The sequence below is a fragment of the Crocodylus siamensis genome, chromosome 4, assembly GCF_052110815.1.
Source record: "Crocodylus siamensis isolate JL-2025a chromosome 4, ASM5211081v1, whole genome shotgun sequence".
Lineage (NCBI taxonomy): Eukaryota > Metazoa > Chordata > Crocodylia > Crocodylidae > Crocodylus > Crocodylus siamensis.
The window spans coordinates 207331318-207351998 of record NC_143398.1 but is presented as its reverse complement, the minus strand read 5'-3'; the positions used below and the strand labels follow the sequence as shown (position 1 = coordinate 207351998).

Genomic DNA, 20681 nt, shown 5'->3' with positions numbered 1-20681 from the left:
TGTGAAATCCAGCATAAGCTTGGCACAAACTGGTACTGAAATGTGAATCCAAAACTATATAAAGCCAAGTTCTATTGTACTTTGCCATGGACTTTCCATCTAAAAATATATTCAGAAAATCAGAAAGTTATATGCAAAAAATATAGCTCTTGTACTATGTACACGCTGATGTGTAAACTGTTACTTTTAATTTGAAGATCAGCCATAGCATACACTAAGTGTCTATTGTGGATGAATTAAGTGCTGTCCTTTAGGCTGTAGCAGTAGCATTGCTGGGCACTTTCTTCAGAATCCATTGAATTTCCTAGCCTGCTTGCTGAAGCTAGGAAATCATTTTTCAAGTGATTGCTGGGTATCCAAGATGGAGTTAGAAAAGAGGAAATCAGTGCAGGTCAGAGTAGGGAAGGAAAGAAAAAGGGAAGTTGTTCAATAAGAGAGTAGCACTGAGGGAGAATTTGATGTTTCATTATGCTAGAATAATAGATGCAAAAGGAACACAGTAAGCAGGTAAAGAGAAAGATAAGGTTGAGGAGCAGGGACTATTTAGGGGACTGAGGGGACTGAAACTAGAATGATGTAAAAGAGTCAGTTGGGTAAGAAACAAGGATTCTCCTTTCCTTTTATGTAACATCTTTTTTTTTTTTTCCTTGAGGAAATGAACCATTTTCTTGGTAGCAGGGAAATCAAGCCACTGTCAGCTAGAGCAATATTATTGCTGGCCCATTTGGTCAAAATGTTGCTCCCTTTCAGTTTAATTGTTAAATGTAACTTAGGACAGGGGGCAAGGGGCCTGAAGTGTCATCAAAAATGAATTGATCACTCTCCATTCCTTTTTTTTGCAGGCTGCCAAAATGGCAAACTACTGCAAGTATCAAAAACTGAGTGACTTCCTGTTCATCACATTTGCAGTTGTCTTCATTGTCAGTAGACTTTTCGTGTATCCATTTTGGTGAGTAAGCATGCCTCTTTCATCATGTACTCAGCACTAACAAGCTTGGTAATAAGTCCTGGTAGCATACAATCTCCTGATACTTTTACAGCCAGGGATATAGCAGAACGGCAGTTTTGCCTCCTTTTTCTTTAGAGAGCAATGGTGACATCAAGATGATCCCTGTGCAGTTTTACTGAGGCCCTTTAAAAGATAGGAACAAAAACTATTTACTTAAACACACACCTGGTTTACATGTACATATACCAAACCCATTCCCCTACATCCCCCTTCCAAATCCAGTCCAACAATTTCTGCTTGAGAGCTCATTAATATAAGAGAAGGATCAGGCAAAGGTGTTTTTTGGAAAATATATCCCTAGCAGTTAATTATGATAAAATGGGGAAAAAATGTCAACTAGTTTGGGCAATACAGCAGTGCTTTGGTGAACCTTAATCATTTCTGTGATGACCCCTGATCATTGCTGTGCTCAGAGCTGAAGAAACGTCATGAATTAATTTCAAAAATTTACCAGTACAGAAATGTAAACTGTTTGAGCCTTCAGGTTTTTCCTTTTGCTTTTTCTTCTTCCTTTTCCTTAAGTAGGATGGGTTTGTTTATTTTAAACACACAAACAAATGAGCAAAACCTTATTGAATATCTTACCCAGCCTGTCTTAACCAATTCTTAACATTCAGGAAATGAAGTCAACTAATTTCTCTAACCTGTGCGCCACCACTTTGACAGAAGCGATATGGTTTCCTCCAACCACCTTTCTCTGTTTTAACATCAAAACATTGAATACAAAGTTTAGCCAAATGAATTACCCCAGAGATATATGTGGCTACAGGCATCATCCTCTCCAAAAACTCAGTATGAAAACAGAATAGGTATCTGTACCCTGCTTAATGGAAAGTAAGTGCATTTTCCTCTGCAATTTCCTACACTTTATAATGCTTTTAGAGGAAAATTATATTTACTCTCTTTTGAGAACTCTGAGTTTTCATTATAGAGCTGCTTACTACATTTAGCTATCGCTGTAGCTCTTTAATAACAATTGAGCCCCGTTGTATGTTGTTTGAAAGGGCAAGGAAAAAATGCCAACTTTGGATTTTCTGTTAGGCTTTTCAAACACAAAAGTTTACTAGAGCACTGGTATGTGCTAGCTTTGCTGAATGCTTAACAGGAAGCAGTTTAATTTAACCTAAAGCTTTTCACCTAAACTATTGCTAGGGATCTTTTTAGTGGTTGTTTAGCACAGTTGGTTAGAGCATGGTGCTATTAACACCAAGGTTGCAGTTTTCATCCTCAGTTGGACTAGGTGATCTCTTGAGGTCCCTTCCAGCCTTATTTTTCTATGGAAGATTTCTCTCAATTTCACTTAAAGTAAATACTCAGAAAATAGATCTATTTAAGACATCTAAAGAGTTAGCAGGGTCAGAAATTCCTCATCCTTCACAACCCCACAGTTGTACTTGAGCTAAGTGTTAGGGCACAGCCTGAAATATTTAAAATAAGTTTGTGTTTATAAAATGAATTGATGCTGAAGGGAAGACTCACTCCTTTGGCCAAATTCTGTGTAAAACTCCAGCCACTTCTCATATTATGCAAGCAAACTATAACTTACTAAGCTGATGGGCAGTTCACATTGGTAATACCACAACTTTTAAGATAGAAGCTGACATTGCAGGAAGGTCATGTGTAATGTGAACCCAAATTGTGCAATGGCATGGCTGTGCCGCTGTTTTGGCATGCCCGTGACTGCTGGTATGAAGTATACTGCACCCATTCGCTCCCACCTATTCACCCCGTTCACATCAAATCCTGGGGGGAAGGCGATAAAGCTGCATTAAAGTGATTCTGATTTTGTGCACAGAGACATTCTTCAGCATGTTTATTAGCAAACGCTTAAAGCAAATAGATGGTAGCTGTGTTACTTCATTTCCAGAAATAGGTGCACAGAAAGCAAGAGTCAGTGGGAAGGGTGTGCTTAACAGTGGTGCTGATGAGCAAGACTTGGATGTAAAGGAAGCAAGCCCTATGTTTCCTTACATTAGGGGTTGTGAACTGGGGGTATGTGTACCCCTGGGGGTACTTCGAAAGGTCCCAGGGGGTATGCAGAGGTGGGTGGGAACAGAGCGCCGCCACCCTGTGCTGCTACCTGACAGGAGTAGGGCTGGGGTGGGTCAAGAGCAAGGCCACACAGAAGCTGCGCTGCCACCACTCGCCACACCCCTGCTCCGTGTCTGGCCACTTGCCACACTCTCCCCCCACTTTGTCTGACCACTTGCCACACCGCCCCAGGGGTACCCTTATTAAAAAGGGGCTTGCTGGGGGTACACTTATTAAAAAGGTTGAAAACCCCTGCTTTACACCACTCATTTAGCCTGTTATTGCATACAGAATTTCAAAAGATGGAGATTATCAGTGTTGCATCATGTAGCAGGTGTCAACATCTGCGCTTGAGTCCTGATTTGAGCATAGTTTTGTGGTGTGCACAAGTATTCTCTTATACTTTTGATCAAAGCCTCATCTGAGTCTAGGTCTGTAGGAGGACAGGCCAAGGAGTCAGCTCAGTAAAAGAAAAAGTGGAATAAAGTCACAGAGAGGGAAAGTTTAGCTATACAGAAACATTCCCCTTTACTGTTAAGCCAAAAGCAGGTCCTTGGTGCTATTTACCAGGTTGAAGAGGGCAGCCATCTACAACTGAGAACGTGATCAACAGCTGGAAAGGAGGCATTGGAGAATGTCTGCGCCATTACAGTGAAGTGTGTCACAGCAATGTAGTTGCATAATAATAGGTATCTACCTCACATAGAGCTTCTAAAATACTTTGTTATAAACAGTACAGTTATGGACAAGAATATTTTAACTGCAGACAAACTTTGGTGTGTTCTGGGAAGGCACAACACCATCACTGAGAGGTAAAAATGGAGTTGTTAATTCTTCCAGTCTGTTCTGGCTAGAGTGACACAGAAACACCTGATAAAACAACATAGTAGTCCAAGTCCTTCCTAACCAATAACTCATGTTTGGGTGTGTTTTAAATTACTGATGGTGATGGTGGCAAAACTCTTCACTGTATTTAGAATCTAGAGAATGTTTCCTTGCCAATTATAACTATTGTAAGGTAGTCCCAATTGGGTGTTAATTCCTATGAGTTACAGGTTTTGATGGTGATTCAGCATTTGGTCCACAATGTTGATTTTTAGCATAAAGCATTGTTTAGCAGCCTAGGTACTTTTGTCTTTTAGTCCTCCTCCTACTTTGCTGCACATGTTATATGGCTCCTTTCTTCCAGGCATACCATTCTTCCTTGCAGCTTCAGTTTTGCTAGTTTTAGCTCCAGATCCTGCAAACTGCTTGTATTTTGTTTCATCTAGAAGTGACCACTGGTAGGTAAATCAAAGCTAGCTCCTTGATAACTGGCTTCTGTAGGCCTCCTTGGTGTCTGGTCATTTCTTGGTAGACCACCAGTGGTCCCAGGGCTTTAGGCTTAGAAAAGCTGAATTAGGCAATTAAATTCCATATCGTCACAACTACACCACCCCAGAATCTATGCAAATAGACTTGCATTTCCTATAATCTCTGCATCACACTGTGCTCATAGCTATTGCTGCCCCTTCCCCTCTTACCTTTCTACTCCCTCATCTATCTTGCTTGTTTAACTTACTAGCTTTTTTTAAAACCAGGACAGCAACCTTTAATTTTAAACTTGGCTGATAAGCTCCTACCTTATTAATGTTAGTAAAATAAAACTATTATACTAAACTAATAAATTATACACGGTTAATAATAATGCAACACTTTGGAATTGTTACATTTTTTATATATGCTAAGTCTTATTACAGCAATAATTATAGCTTACCATACAAGTATTATCGAAGAGGCAAGTAACAAGACACTTAGTGAGGTGCAGCTTAAAACTATTGTTGATTGCTACGTTAAAGTCTCTGGAGAGATGTATTCAGTGTCTTGTCAAACACACAATGTATTATCAGTTGCCTTGGCACCTAGATAAAATTGTTTTGGAATTTGCAGCATTTTCTATGCAAAGCATATTATATACAGTAGGATACTGCAAATATGCTAACAAACCTTAGGTACAAATGCAATTGAAACGGCTATAAAGGTGACCTCTGGACCACCTGTGCTTTAAAATATGTTGCTTTGTGCCAAATGTATGCTGGAGTACACCTACACAAAAAGATGGCTACTCTGCCAGGGATGAGTTGTTCAGAGTGGGGTTTTTTTAACAACCACTAGCCTATTGCTGTATCTGAGTAGGCTGCAGCACAGCAGCTCCATGGAGATCAAATAGCATGATGATACTGTGTTTTGCCAGCATGCAAGTTATGGTAATTATTTAGTCAATGACCACATGCACAACTTGGATTATTACTTATTAATACATCAATTCCTTGTTTACTTTACATGCAGCCCCAAAGATAAGCAAGGCTGCTACTAGCCATGCTAAAAACATTTTACATATTAGCAAGCTATTACATAAAACATCCACCAGCAAAAAAAAATCAGGGGGTTGTGTTTAGGTTCTTTCTGTGATCCTACGTTCTTTTTAACCAAGAATAGAAACATAGCCAGCCCTTGTTTAACTTGCTATCAACAAAATGTGGTAGTGAAGTTGCATATTTTATTTTCACCAGACCCCTAATACTGAAAGTGCTGCCTGTGTTTTTCAGCTTATTGGTTAAGACAAAAGGCTTACTACATCTTGGTTTATTTTAAAATAATATGATGAAGTCCCTTTCTGAAGATGCCCTACAAATTTGTGTTATCCTTGCAAGGGGCAGAATACCATAGTTATATGTCTTGACACGCTGTGTTATTACCTTGCCTATTAGAGATATATCAAAGCAAGAACTAGTTGTCTAATTACCCCAGGCTTTGTCCAGTGCCAGCACAAATATCTCTAGAACTAGCAGGATAACATAGTGCAAGTTCTCTGTGGCTTGATCACTTACACAGGTTTCCCTCACTTGATGCAGGTTCTGTATATGCAAATTTGCTCTTATGCCATGATACTTCTTATACCCAAAATTTGCTATATGCGAGGTAAATTTATTCTTATGCAATTGGCATAGGAGTGCTCTCCCCTCCCCCAAGCAGGTAAGTCTGTGGGGGGAGGAGAAAGGGCCATGGGGCTGCTCACCCCAGACCCTACTGCAGCGGCCCCAGGAATGACCAATACCAGCTGCCTGCAGCTGCTGGGCTGCTCTGCACCTCAAACTCCCTGGGGCTCTGCTTGCCCCCGTTCACCACAGCCCCTGGGCTGTGCCATGCCATGGTGAGCTGTGCTGTGCCCCAAACCCCCTGGGGCTCTGCTTGTCTCCACTCACACCAGGCCCTGCTGCAGTGGCCCTGGAAATGGCTGACACCACCTGCAAAGGGAACTGTCGGTGGGTGGATGGTGGGGGGGGGGGTGTGCAGCTTGTGTTGCTATGCACACCCTGGGAGGTCTGTGGGGTGCACCAGGCTCTGTGCACAGGACAAGGGCAGGCTGCCACCTTCCCCGAGCACCAGGAAAATCCCGGTGCCACCACCAGCCCCAGCTGGCAGCGGCAGCCTGCTCTCCTGCCACGCGCAGATCCGGGGACATGTGCCCCCCGGGAAGAGCCCAGCACAGCGCGCAGCCCTCCCAGGGTGCACGTAGCAGCAAGAGCCGTGCCCCACCACCCTATGTCCACTGACAGTTACCCCTGTTTTGCTTCCCACTGCAGCCCCGCTTGCAGCCCTGGGGCTACGCTGTGCCCTTCCCCCTGCCCCTTCCCTTGTCCCAGCCTCACTTCCTCCCTACCTCACTGCCACGGGAGCATATCCCTATTTGTTACCTTATAAACCGGATTCCCTTTATGCAAATTCAATTTATGCAGTTTTCTGCAAACACATGTAGTGCATAAAGTGAGGGAAACCTGTAGAGTGTTATGTAATTTCTGACCCTAGCCCAGAATTTCAATGCACATAAACCACTTTCAAAATAACCGAAGCCAGTTTAAGATAAACCTGGATGGATGTATCATAGAATCATAGAAGTAGGGTCAGAAGGGACCTCGTAGATCTTCAAGTCTGACCCCCCCACCTGAGCAGGAGAAAAACTGGGCTCACATAACTCCAGCCAGGTAGGCATCAAGCTTCTTCTTAAAGACCCACCAGGGTAGGAGCCAGCACCACTTCCCTTGGAAGTTGGTTTCAGATCCTAGCCACCCTCACAGTGAAGTAGTGTCTAATCTAAACCTACTCTCCAACAACTTGTGGCTGTTGTTCCTTGTTAGGCCAGGGGGCGCTAGGGGAAACAAGGTCTCTCCCAAACCCTTCTGGTCCCCCTTAGTGAGTTTATAGGTAGTCACCAGGTCCCCCTCAGCCTTCTCTTGCAAAGGCTGAACAGGTTCAGGTCCCACAGTCTCTCATTGTAAAGTCTGCCCTGTAGTCCCCGGATCATGCGGGTGGCCCTCCTCTGGACCCTCTCCATGTTGTCCACATCATGTTGTCTCTGTTCCACATCATATTGTCTCTGGTCCTTCATCAGACTTAACTGATTTAGGTTAAATCAGTTTATTGAATTTCTGTCCCAGATCCCCTCCCGATTCAAGTTAACTCACAGTCCCCTAGCACCCAGGATACTTTGCACCTCCCCTGCAAACCCTCCCTCACAGAGTGAGTGGTTAGCCTTGGCCCAAGCTGTCTGCTCCAGCGCAGCAGGGAGGCATGCTCTAGAGCCTCCCAGCTTCCGGCCTGAGCCACCGCAGGCATATGGCTGCATTTCCAGAATCAGAAGTGAATGTCTGTTCACTTGATTATTGGTTTATTCTGTATAGGTTAGACTAACCTGCAAAGATTGAATCGATTCAGCCTTAGGCCTTTTGACTGTCTGTACTTGGCCTATGAGTCTGCAAACTGCCTGATTGGCAGAAGGGCATGCTTAATTTGTTTGACACTGCGTAATTTGTAGCCATGACTCGGCTGTTCACTTGAGTGCTGAAAGTCTGATGCACACCATAAAAATTGTTTCTCTCTCACACCAGCTGAAAAACAAACCTATTAGAAGCCGCCTGCTTTCTTGAACATAAAATTGCTCTTCATTATTTTTTTTTTCTTTTACCACCATGATTTTTGTACCTTTATTTTGGATTCCAGTTCTTCTGTTTTGTGGGGGATATTATTATTCATTCATTTAGCACTTTAAGGTAAGTTGTCTTATATTACAGAAAAGAAAATAGACAACACAAGAAAAATAAGAGTGTCCCAAAGAGCACACAGTCTGATAGGAGAACTTGCATGACTCGTTTATCTATCAAGATAGTGTTGTAAAATCAAGTTCTCCCAAAACATACCAAAACTAAGAATCGCAGTTTGGCACAAAAATGCCTTTGAAAGTGGATTTTGGAAAATGGCCTAAAGGAGGAAAGGGAAGCTGTGTGTCAGCTGGGGGTGTGTTTCAGGCTGAGGGGGTAGAATGTCAGTAACATATAGTTACTGGTCTCTAAACATTGCCACCGTTCTTATACCTTATCAAAAATCATTATTTTATTCTAAAATAATATGAGGAAGCCCCCTTCTAAAGGTGCACTATAAATTTATGGTGTCATTGCAAAGATAATAGTAGTTAGTGTCTTATGCATCCTCTGTTATTACCTTAATCAGCTAGAGGTATATCAAGGCTAGAACCAATGGTCTAAATCTAGGATCTGTGCATGGACTCTAAAAGCTGAAATCTTCATGTGTGTTCACAAAATCAAGATTCAGAAGTGCCAGCTTTGCAGCAGTGTTGCAGGCTAATTCATATAGGGGTTAAGTCCCCACCTGTGAAGAATATCAGGGATTCATGAGCCTGCCACTACCAAATAGGCCAGGTTCCAATCTGCCATGCCCTAAGCTTTGCTCGCCAGAGAAGATCATGCTGTGAAATGGGCCAGCAAACAAGCATGTCTGTTTCATTCACTGTTTAGCATGCAGAAGTGGAGGATTCGACTGCTTTATACTATATAAATATTTACATAATAGTAGTTCAGTTGCCACAAGTTTAAAATGTGTGTGATACAATGTAAAACTAATGCTGTAATTAACCGCAAAAAATTCTGTTGAATCGCAAGTCCCCACTTCTTCCCAGTATGCTGATCAGCTGCATCAGATTCTGATACCATTGCGTCTCTTGTGCTCCGGCTTGGCATGAGCTCTACTTAATTTTACATTGGAGGTTCTAATAGAGTTCATACTGTATCAATTGCTGTTGTTTGAAAGCTGCTTTGCAGTGGGACAATGGCACAGAGCTAGGCAATTAGGCGTATATTTAGCTGTCTTTCTACAGGCATCTGGAGTTCATTTCAGCAATAATTCAAAAAGCCCCAGGACACTTTCTGCCTCCCGCTGCTAGGTGAATGTAGGAGTAAAGCTGCTATTTTCACTGACAGTTCTCCACCTCATGTGTACTCAGTGTTCCAGCAAATTACAATGTAAAACACAGTTTTCTACATATCAGGGTGAACAGGATGACTTCTCAAGTGATGTGAGCTGACATGGGGAATTAAAACCCCTCCAAACTTAGGGTATGGATGTAAATGGGGACCCAGTGTTAGGATAGTTGGTTTGGACAGAGCAGTTTCAGACTTATTATCATTTTATTAAGTCTTACAGTTCTTTTACTCTGGCTTGTCACTTGAATAAACTTATTCTTTTGTTGGTTTAATATCGTAAAAGGAATAGGACGCTTTCTTTTTTAAAGCCCAGACACAAATTGTTCTAATGTTAAAAAAAAAACAAAAACCCAATAACCAATCTCCATCATTTTATGAAGTATTGAAAATGGATATATCCCCTTCTTTCTTATAAAAATGGAGACCCATCACACTAGCCCTAAACTTCCAGCTCCTGTTGCTGAGTACTAAATTAAATCACAAATCCCATTCCTGCACAGTAGGCCCAGGGCACGTGGGAACATTGCTTACAGTGAGCAGTCTTCTGGGAAAATGTGGTGTTCTTATTTGATGCACAAAGCTCTTGGGTCAGAAGTGATATCTTTTATTAGAGCAAATAAATAGTAGCAAAAAAATTATTCATTTGCAAGCTTTCAGGTACATACACCCTTCTTCAGGCTGAAGAAAATTCAAAGATTGTAAAAGTTCTTCTAGGTAGAAAAGAAACTTCATTTTGCACAGAGGAAGTAGAGGGGTGGAAGTTTATTACTTTTGGTATTGATGTTTCCCTGTTCTTATTGAAGTTTCTTTTCGTCTTGCATGTTGGTAAAGGGGCTACTAGCTGGAGTTTGAGTTCTCCAAGATAGCAGTGGGCCAGGAAAGACAGAAGATTGGTAGACTAAACCGTTCAGCCTCTCATAACTTCAGAAAGCAGCTGGTGATGGAGGTACAGATCCTTTTTAATTTTGAGGACAGAAAGATTGTAGGGACATTGTAAGAAAGCCAAGCCAACATTCAAATTTGAGAGAGAGAGAGTGTGTGGATAGCATTCAGATACACATCTTATTTGATGAAACTGAGGGTTAGATTATGTTTTAATCATTCCATTTTGTATATAATAAAAATCAAATAATGTTGGATTTTCAAGAGTTCATGTAAGCACTCCACATTTCTACTACAGATGATCTGGGCATTTATGTGGTTGGGAAAGCTCTAGGACCAATTCCATGAAAAAGAAGCGATTACAGTCCCTCCTCAGAACAGGAAGGCCTTTGTGAGCATTATGTCTCTAGGTGGAACTAGGTGGAAACAATGCTAATGAAGAGAGACTTAAAAACAGCATAGCGCATAAGTGTTTGTAGATTAGAATGCAATCCACTGAAGCAATTCAGCAGACTGAGCTTCTCTCAGAAAAAAAGGAGTGTAAGAGATGTTATGTTGTTTCTGTTCTAATCCACTTCCCTTTTGTTACGAGCCCATACAGAGCTTAGCAAAATGAAATCCCCATCTGATCTAGAGCCTCGGTGTAACTGCAATAAAATCACGTACCTCTTTTTGAGATGAATCATTGTGCTAAGTCTCTTTTTATAAAAGTATTTGTAATAGCATTTAATATCATCTTACATCATGAGTGATGTTATTTTGATCCCCTAGGCCAAGATTTTATTTATCAGCATGTACAGTATTTTTGTCTAAAAAGACGAAATGGGTTTGTGATGCACCAAGAGTCTCAATGAGCACACAATATAATACATGACAGATGTGCATACACTGATTTGGAAATAAAATGAGATTTGGCGTCATTGCAGAATTGCAAGTGAAAATCTGGTTTAAGCCATCCATAGTAAATACTGCCACGTTCAGTATGCTCTATGGCTTAAAAAAAATCTTGGACAGCTACAGTTTTGCCCAGGCAATCCAAGCAGTGTCTATCTCTTGGCTCAACTCACATTCTAACAGCGCAATTATAAAAGCTTCCATTATAAAAGCTCCATTTTCATGTGGTAGCATTCTTAATGTAGATAGTACCTTCCTTATTTAAAGCTGATGGACACAATTAATTAGCAACCCCCTTTGAGAATTAATCAGAAAGAAGATTCAGTAAAGTTTCTAAAATGCATCTAGATAAAAATGTCCCTCTTTTCATAAGCTGCTGCAGCATTTGGATTCTAGAGGTTTTTCTGTGCTAACAAATCCAGAATTGTAGTCCATTTCCCTTCTAATGCAAGTCCTCCAAGTCTTTAGACTTTAGCTGCTCTTCAGTAGTTCTTTCAATTTGTAAGCTCACCTGAGAGCGTGCACTAGTTCATGGCAGTGAACCAGCACTAGTTGGTTCCAAGGGCACTAGGACTTAGGAGAAGCCTGGCAGGCTTCCACAACAGCAAGGCCTGCCCCTCCCCACCCCACCCCACCCCACCCTGTCAGCGGGGGCTTCTGGCCTGGGAGCAGGTAGCTATCCCATGAAGGGGGAAGGGGAGAGAAGGGCAGAGGGGGACCCTGGGCAGGGAAGGAGCCCGGAGCAAAGTGGCCCTGGGAAAAGCTGAGCGCAAGGGGGGGAAAGCAGCCCCTCGCCCACCCCATACCCAGCACCCCACGCTACAGCTGCTTGCAGCCCGCATGGGGCTGCCTGTCCTTGCTCCAGACAGTCCCAGGTGGGCTGCAAATGACTGCACACGGGGCACTGGGCAGAGGGCAGGCGAGGGGCTGCTTCTTCCCCGCCACGCTCAGCACCACCTTGTAACCCGGCCCTGCTGCCAGCCTGGGCCCCATGCCAACTCCAGCCTCACCTGTCAGGGCTGTGCATGGCAAAAGCAGCTGCGGCCCCCCCGCTTGTCGCATCAGGCAGTGTTTGTCGCTGTCGCCGCTGTGCTGCCCAGCATGTGAGCTCCGGGCAGGCAGCAGCGGCAAACACTGCCTGGCACAGCAAGTGGTGGGGGGGGGTCGCAGCTGATGCTGCTGACAGGCAACCCCGGAGCTGGCTTGGAGCCTAGGCCAGGTTACAAGCTAGTGCTAAGCATGGGGAAAAGTGGCCCCTCGGTCACCCTATGGCCAGTGTCCTATGGCATGGGGCTGTCTGTGCCTGCTTCAGACAGTCCCATGTCAGCTGCGAGCTCCTGCAGCAGGGAGTGCCAGCCATCGAGCAGATGAGGGGGCCGCTTTCCCCATGCTCAGCACCAGCTTCTTTCCTGCCGGCGAGCAGGGGGTTGGGGCTGTATGCTGCTCCCCGCCTGTACCACAGGGCTGGGGGACATTGTGTGTGAGTGGACACAGGAGCGAGTGGGAACATGGGGCTCGCACAGGTGTCCCAAGTCCAGCGCCAGTGGGGCCCAGAGCAGGGTGGCAGGAGCACGGGGTCCCAGCTGGCAGGGGCTCTCTGGAGCCAGGCCAGTACCCCCCTCTCCCTGCTGATGCAGCCCAGCCCAGCTCCACCAACCCCTGCCAGCCTGTGCCCCGCTTTGGGCCCCATTGGTGCTGGCCCTGGGACATTGGTCCCAAGTTGGTTACCAGGGGCGGGGCACCTGTCAAGGGGCGGGGCTACCCATGCGGCCCTTGACAGCCTACGAAAACTGGGTAAGTGGCCTTCTGCCTGAAATAATTGCCACCCCTGACATAGGTGAACATACATAAGAACCTAACATTCCTGGCATGATTCCCCCTCTGTTAACTTTAACTTATCTTTGCTGTGGTGATACGTAGTCATTCTCAACATGTTTAGACTTAAAGCATCACTTGTGAGACTTGAGATATCCCTTGAAAAATTCCAGGCCCTTAATTTTCACTCATTTTTTTTGTCTACAGAAGAATAATAGAGCAATTCTGTTTCAAAGATCACAACAGGTCAGAATGTTTTTAATGCTATGAGTTTCTATTTGAAATCTCTAGGTTATCTTGTGAATCATGTTTGCACACCTAACAGTGTGGCACCTTGCAGCACCCTTGTAATAATCTCAAGGCACCCCATGATGCTATGATACTGGTATAGTGCAATGAACCTTTGTTATTTATTAACTCATTTCCTACTCTTCTGCCTTTCTTTTGCCTGAAAGGCTGAAGAGCCCTTTCTGGCTGCACAGTAGTTTACAGTACTGCCAGGCTGCCCACATCTCATTCCCCCCTCTTCTTTTTCATGGAATCTACCACTCCTGAGTGAGGGTGCCGTAGGTACCTCAATAATAGCAGCTGCTGCAGGGATGTACTGAGCTCTTTCCATCCTCTGCTGTCCCCTTTATGTAGCAATAGGAGATTGAGACTCTTTCTGCCCCCCCAGTCTGCCTTTGTGAAATGTTCTCAAGTCCTTGACCTTGCATTCGGAATTGTGATGTTATTGTGAATCCTATAGAATTTGAGTTCCTTTAGTTCCTAGGAATAGCTCAGGAAAAGTGGAATTCTTGGTCTGTCTTTACAACATGCTTTAGCACAACCTTTGGCTCATGAATAGAATTATGGTCAACTGGAATAGTTGCCATATGATCAATTTCTTGAAGATTTCAGCTGGCCAGATCACTGCCAATCATTCGGACCTGGTCTGGCCTCTGAATTAATGTCTTTTTAATGGTCTTACTCCCTTCTCTTCCTGAATCATTTCCAAGATCCTTTGAAGTAAATGGGTGCTGAATCATTTGTCATGTGACTTGTGCATGGGTAGTCCATACATATGGTTGAGGCCTAGGTCTGAACAGAAAGCAGGGAAAAGCCAGGAACAGGCACAGAGACACAAACCAAAGGTCAGAAGCAAGACATCCAATGTTCAGAATTTGTTGGTGTTGGATAGCCTGTAGACCATTGCTGCAGCTGGACTGAAGTAAACACCAGTGCCCCTTTTTTGCCAATCAGTCAGCATGCAGATGTAGGCAACTCAACACAGATGTAGGCAACCCAGTCAGGTCACAGAGGGCTGATTTATTAAGAACCCTGACAACAACAAGGTCCAGTATCACAAGTGGCACTGGAAAAAATCCTATGATTTCCCTATGGATAAATTAAGATTTCACATTAGACCTATTTTGTGTCATGTCTTTGCCAGTATTCTAAGCAAATTAGTTTATTTGCAGCTTAAAAGGGCCTTGATGGAAAAAATACTGATTTTTCACACCAGGTGCTTAATTCAGAGTTACACAACCTGTCAATGAGCAGAAACAATAACATGAGTCGTACAAATAATAATCAAAACTAATTAGTGCTCCTTGAATTTCAGACATTTTTAGTAACAATTAACAGCCCAGAAACTATTACCAAAAATATTTAATGAACTTTTGGCAAATAATGTTGAATAAGAATAAACTTGAGGGAAATATAGAAGTTCACTAAATAAATTTGTAGAATAAAAATTAAATAATTCACCACAAAGGCTTCTTATAACTCTTGTTTTCATTCTTAATCCAAGGAGATGCTTCTGCTGAAACATTATTTTATGTTGTCCTTAATTAAGGTTAATTAATTTAGCTCCTTGACTTATTTACAGGTCTTGACAGTTGGAAGCTTTGAGTACTGTGTGTTGTTTGCAGGCTAACACTGAACTAGCTTTTCGTAAAAGTTTCCTTATAGAAATACAAAGGTTAAATGTGTTATTCACCAGTGAGGGGTTGTAATGCAACCTCAGTAGCATTTGCCTATTATTTCTGTTTTAGTATTTTTTACACTGTCATAACAGGCAAGATAAAATGAAGGAAGAATATCATCAGACTTTTCAAAGTCAATCCTTTTCCCTGATTTAGGTTCCTCCCTTGTTCCCTGTGACTGTAGTATTGCTTTTGTTTGGCAGGGACAAACTGTTCAGTCAATGTTCTCATTTTCCTTTATCATGAGTAGTGTCTTTTCCGCAACTTAAGATTCGGAAGCAAACTGGCCAGAAACAACTACCACAACACTCTGTGCTGAGAATTATTTTGATAGGTGTAGATATCTCAAGGGAAATTAAAGAGCATTCGCCTTCTTCCTGCTGCCAGACATTTCTTCAGTGATAGTTTTAAATCATTGCTCGGTGAACCGTAGAGATGGAAGAGTAAATAGAATATTGATGAACTAAAGCGATCAAGTTGAGAGTTGTTGCAGCTGATTGGAGCTCCAAGATACGGTAGATTTTTTGAAAAGGAGATGAGAGGGGGAAAAAATTAAAATTTGACTCAAAATTAACTTTCAAATGCAATTGCTATATGACTAAAGAAGGATACATTTAATGCAACCTGTTGGGGTAGCACTGTAGACATGTATACAGGGGAGCACTGAACATTTTGGTGTTTGCTTTTATTCTGCAACAATCGTGCCAGATTCTGTGCGTGATTCTTGTCATGTCCTTTCCTCTTGCCTTGATCAGTGATTCTTAACTAGGGTGCCACAGCACATTTAGATGCTGTGAGATTTGTTTAAGGGTGTCATGCAATATTAGTTCAGTTAAGTGTGTAAACACCGATGCATGATTTGCAAGATTGGAGTTCTTTATAAAAAAAGAATTGTCCTATTATTATTCCATAGTCAAGAGACAAGTGAAAGCTAAAAGCTGGCATTTTCTGAGCAGTGCTTTGAGTCTAAAAGAGTTAAGAATATATTTTGACTGTAAGGACCACATAGGGAATCCTGATATGAAGCACACTACATATGCTCCCTGTGCAATGCACCTTGAAATGGATGTAATGTGTAGCCACCTTGAAGTGACACTGGGTACACTCCAGTAAGCACACATGCGATAGCAAGTTCATTAGTACATGCCCAGTGTAACGGGGGGCTACCAGGGCCAATCGCCGCGAGGCCCGCCCACCTGTTCTTGGGCTAATCACCCTCCTTCTTGCCCACCATGCCTTGGTCTTAATTGATTAATTAATAGGTGTAATTAGGCAGGAAGCTACCCATTTTCTGCCCCGCTGCTAGGGGGCGGTATCTGTGGCTCCATTCTTCCCCTACACCACAGTCCAAGCCTCACTGATGACATCATGATGTTCTCATATGTGCCAGTCCCCCATGATGGGGCCCAGAATCCTACTGTAGGACCCCACCTGGGTTCCTCCCTTCAGGTGGACTCTGCCGCTGTCATACCAGGCCATATCTCGCCTGCCATCAGTTCCCCTTCGGGTGTGGTCCCCTCACTGGGACCTTCGGCTCACACTAGCCCCAGCCCATCTCCAGGCCCGTCAGGATCCCAGGCCCCTGGCTCTTGGGCGTCCCTCTCAGTGGGCCTCCTTGCCCTTCTGACCCTCGTGGTCCTGGCCTCATCAGGGGAAGCTCTGGCAGGCCTTGCTCTTATCCCAGGGTCCCCCTTTACAGACATGGGGAGCTGGGGTACCTCACACCATCACTGGAGCCTCAGGGTCTCACAGGGGACTCTCGCTCGCCACCTGGGCAGCAGGTCATGGTGCTACAACCGGTGTTATCTTTGACCCACACTCTGCCTCCTAACAGTGGAGGACTTATTGGAGTCAGGGCTCAGCTCTCGCTCTTTCTGGCTGAGCCCCCTCTCCCTTCACAGGGCTCCATATTGCCCTCTCTCTGGGGCTTCTGATCACTGCCCCCTCTCGCTGTGGTTCCACCATGCTGGCCCCCTCTCAGCTAGGGTTCAGATGTTATATTGGACCCAAACTCTGCCTCCCAGCATTGGAGGACTTACTGGGGTCAGGACTCAGCTCTCTTGCCCTCTGGCTGAGCCCCCCTCTCCCTTCACAGGGCTCTACATCACCTTCACACTGGGGGCTCCACAGCGCTGGCCCCCCTCACACTGGGGGCTCCACAGTGCTCGTAATGCCCCCTTTACTCAGGGTCTCAGGGCTTCCCTCCACAGGTGGACTCAGGTGGCCGTAGCTGTGCCTGGCCCCAACTCTCCTCCTCAGGGTCTCAAACCCCTACAACTACCTCTGGTGTACCATGACCCACCCTTGAGAGCTAGGGGTTAAGGCATCCTGACCCACCTTTCACCAAGGTGATCACTGGCCTGGCATTTCCTGAGGGCTCCCGTGCCACTGGGAGCCCCACCAGGCCACCCACTCCTGGCAGGGTGTAGTTTCCGGTCGTACCTAGGACCAGGAGCCTCCTACCATCCCCTGCAGCTCCTTCCTTACCTCTGGATGAAACTCAGCAGCCCTCAGGCCAGGCAATGTTGTTGCCTCTCTTTCAGCAGCCAAACTGCCTTGTTTATATAGGCAGCCATGAGCCTAAAATGGTTGCCCTCATTAGGCACCTGGAGGCTGCCAGCTCCAGGGCCTTAAAGTGGCAGGCACACCTAGTGCCGTGCCACACCCGGAACCACTCTAATGCATCTGTTTTAGGATGCGGTGTATGCGGAGCAGCTATGCTAGCCTTTATTGCAGCGATGCAGTAGTGGGTAGATATTAGGGGTATGCAAAGTAGGCAGTATTCAATTTGAATTTGGCCTGATTTAAGGGACAGTGATTCAATTTGTTCATTCAGATCACTGTCCCAATTTGGTTTGGCCAGATCTGAATCTGAAGATTCAATTCTGATTCAGAGAATCTGCGATTGGCCATAGATGTAGGTTTATGTGTTTTTTCTATGTACCTAGAGGTACCAGGCGTGGCTCGTGGATGTTGAGATGGTGGGGCAGATAGTGTTCCACAGGAGTGTGGGGGGGAGGGAGGGTCCACCACCGAGCACATGGGAGACTACCCCCCCACGCTCCCATGGGACACTTCATCCACCCCACCATCTCAACATCCACGAGTTGCGCCTAGTACCACGAGTTGCTGCCAAATTGGGCCAAATCTCCAAATCAAATCAGCAACCAAAGTTTTGCACACCCCTAGTAGATATATCCTAAGTCAGTGGGGGCCAACGTTTTTGGCATGCGTGCCATAAGGTAAGGTCCACACCATCCCCAAGTGGCACTTTGATCCCCTTCCCCTGCCTGATCTGTTGCTCTACTTTCTGCTCTCTGCCCTATCTGTACTAAGTTCCCTGCTCCCTCCCCAATCTGCCACATGCCACACCGAGAATCTGTCCATGCCACGTGCTGTCCTAAGTCTTCAGGATATGTGTTAATGTCAAGCTCAGTTTCTCCATTATGCAATGCAGTCAATAGTTATAGTCCTGTAGATACAGGATAGGAAAAAGGCTGTAGATTCATAGAATCATAGAAAATTAGGGTTGGAAGGGACCTCAGGAGATCATCTAGTCCAGCCCTCTGCTTAAAGCAGGACCAGCCCCAACTATATCATCCCAGCCAAGGCTTTGTCTAGCTGGGTCTTAAAAACCTCCAGGGACAGAGATTCTACAACCTCTCTGAGTAATCTGTTCTAGTGCTTTACTACTGGAGGACTCACTGGAAAACAGCCTTTTAAGTCAAGTGGGACCTCTAAGATTTGCAGCTTTGTGACTAAATATTACAAGCTTCTAGTTTTCCAGGTAGGGTAAAGTGGTATAGCCATGGAATAATGTAGATTGGAAATCCCAAATATAAGGCCTAAAGAATATAAGAAATTAATCTCCTGCTCCAGTGTAAGAGAAAGAGCCACAGTGAGTTATAAATGTCACCATAACTATAGAAAATCCAAAGCATTGCATTATAGTTAAGGTACCTGCCTGAAATAGTTAATGTTCTAATGCCATAATCGATAACCATGATGTAGTCACAGTCCATTTAGCAGCTGGCTAGGTGGTCACTGGAACCAAAATTCTTTGGGCAAAAGGCAGCTATAGTAAATGAGCACATCGCTTGACTTTGGTAGTGCTGCCCTGGGGGCTGAATTGGACCCATCCTATCTACAAAGATAGAATCATTTAAATTGTCAGTTTAAAAAGGATACTCTTAAGGCTAATTTGCCAGATGTTTAATTGTAGTCAGGATTTGCGGCCAGTGCAAGGGGCATATCATGGTGGGAGTAGATGAGCTGATTTCTTCTCCCCCAACACATACTTTCTCTCTCATACACGCACACATCCTTTGACAAGCACATAAAATGACTCTACAACTTGAATATAACCCTCAGGTCATATGTTTGACAGGTCTGCTTTTAACAAATGCTTTAAACCCCTACTTTTTAAAATCATTCTTTGTGGATCTTGCAAGTGATTCAGTTTTCCAAGTATGAAAAACCTTAGAGAGTAAAGTCTTTGGGCTAGACTGTACTATTTAGTTGCTGCATTTGCTTCAAGGCAACATTAAGCAACATTTTGGCAAGGAAGTGGGATAATATAATGATGTAGTCAGCTCCTGCAGCCCATGTCTACTTTGTTCTGTAGGCCTTCACTCCAAGACCTCCCTATTCCTTTGAGTCACTATGTATGTACTATGGGGCCTATAGACAGACATTCTGTACAGGTATATCCATACAGCCTCTGCTGCTCTCAAGGCCACCATTGAAAAAGCTCTTCCCACCCAGTCCTGCTGTCTGTGTTGCAGACCTGGAAATATGGCAACTAGGATGCTTTGGGAGTGTCCTATGTCACTGAGTGGTGTCAAAAGGAACTCCCAAAGCATTCTAGTCACTATATCCTAGTTAAGTTCTTTAGAGATGGCAATTTTGAGTGCAGCAGTGGCAAACACATTTCCTTCTCATTTCAGTTCTTAGTTTCCCAGTGGCAGGGGAGTCACTGGTGAGTTCAGAGGTGGCTGAGAAGGCCAATCCAGGATCCACATGGTTGACTGCATACATGGCAAGTAGTTCCAGGAATCCCAAAGCTTTCTGGTGTTTCTGATATGTTGTCCAAGTTTCGCACCCATTCAGCAGGTTATGAATGATAACAACCTGGTAGACAAGGTTTGGCTTGTGTCCTTGAAAAAGCTAATAATGTCATGAGTATCAAAGGGACAATTTCAGAGCTGTTCAAAGGCAGCACTAGCAGATTTTATCCAATGCTGAATAGTATCATCTATATTTTGGAAAGATGACCACCCAGGTAGAGGAAAAGCTCAACATTCCTAGATTTCATAGACTTCATTCTCCGAAGATTGTCCTTTAATTGTAATATGTGGAGGAGCAACTGATTGGCTTTGGGTAGACTGGTAAAGTATCTTAGTTTTTGTGAAGTTGACAGTGAGTCCAGGCATTTCATACACTTCTCAGAACCAATTAAGAGTGACCTGCAACTCTTCAGCTGAGTGGGCACATACACAACACAACTGTCAGCATACTGAAGATAAGTAATAGAGGTGCCAGTTATCTTGGATTTGGAACGTGACCAGTTAATGTTAATGAGATTCTTGCCCATGCAATACTGAATGCTGACTCTGGATGGAAGCATATTAGGCAATGAGATGTAAATAATGGATATAGATGGAGAAGGGTGGTGCAATCACTCAGCCTTACTTGACTCCAGTTCTAATTAAAGGGGCTGTTTTCAAGCCATTGCTGTCATGTCATCCTGAAAAAGTCTGAAGGTAA

At 44.1% G+C, this 20681-nt stretch overlaps 1 protein-coding gene across 1 annotated transcript in view; it reads left to right on the top strand.

Moving 5' to 3' along the window:
• CERS6 (ceramide synthase 6) overlaps positions 1-20681 on the top strand; it is a 225696-nt gene that overhangs the window by 180358 nt on the left and 24657 nt on the right. Inside the window, exon 8 of the mRNA XM_090045547.1 lies at positions 843-949. Within this exon, the coding sequence (XP_089901673.1) occupies positions 843-949 (107 nt within the window). The remainder of the gene's footprint in view (positions 1-842; positions 950-20681) is intronic.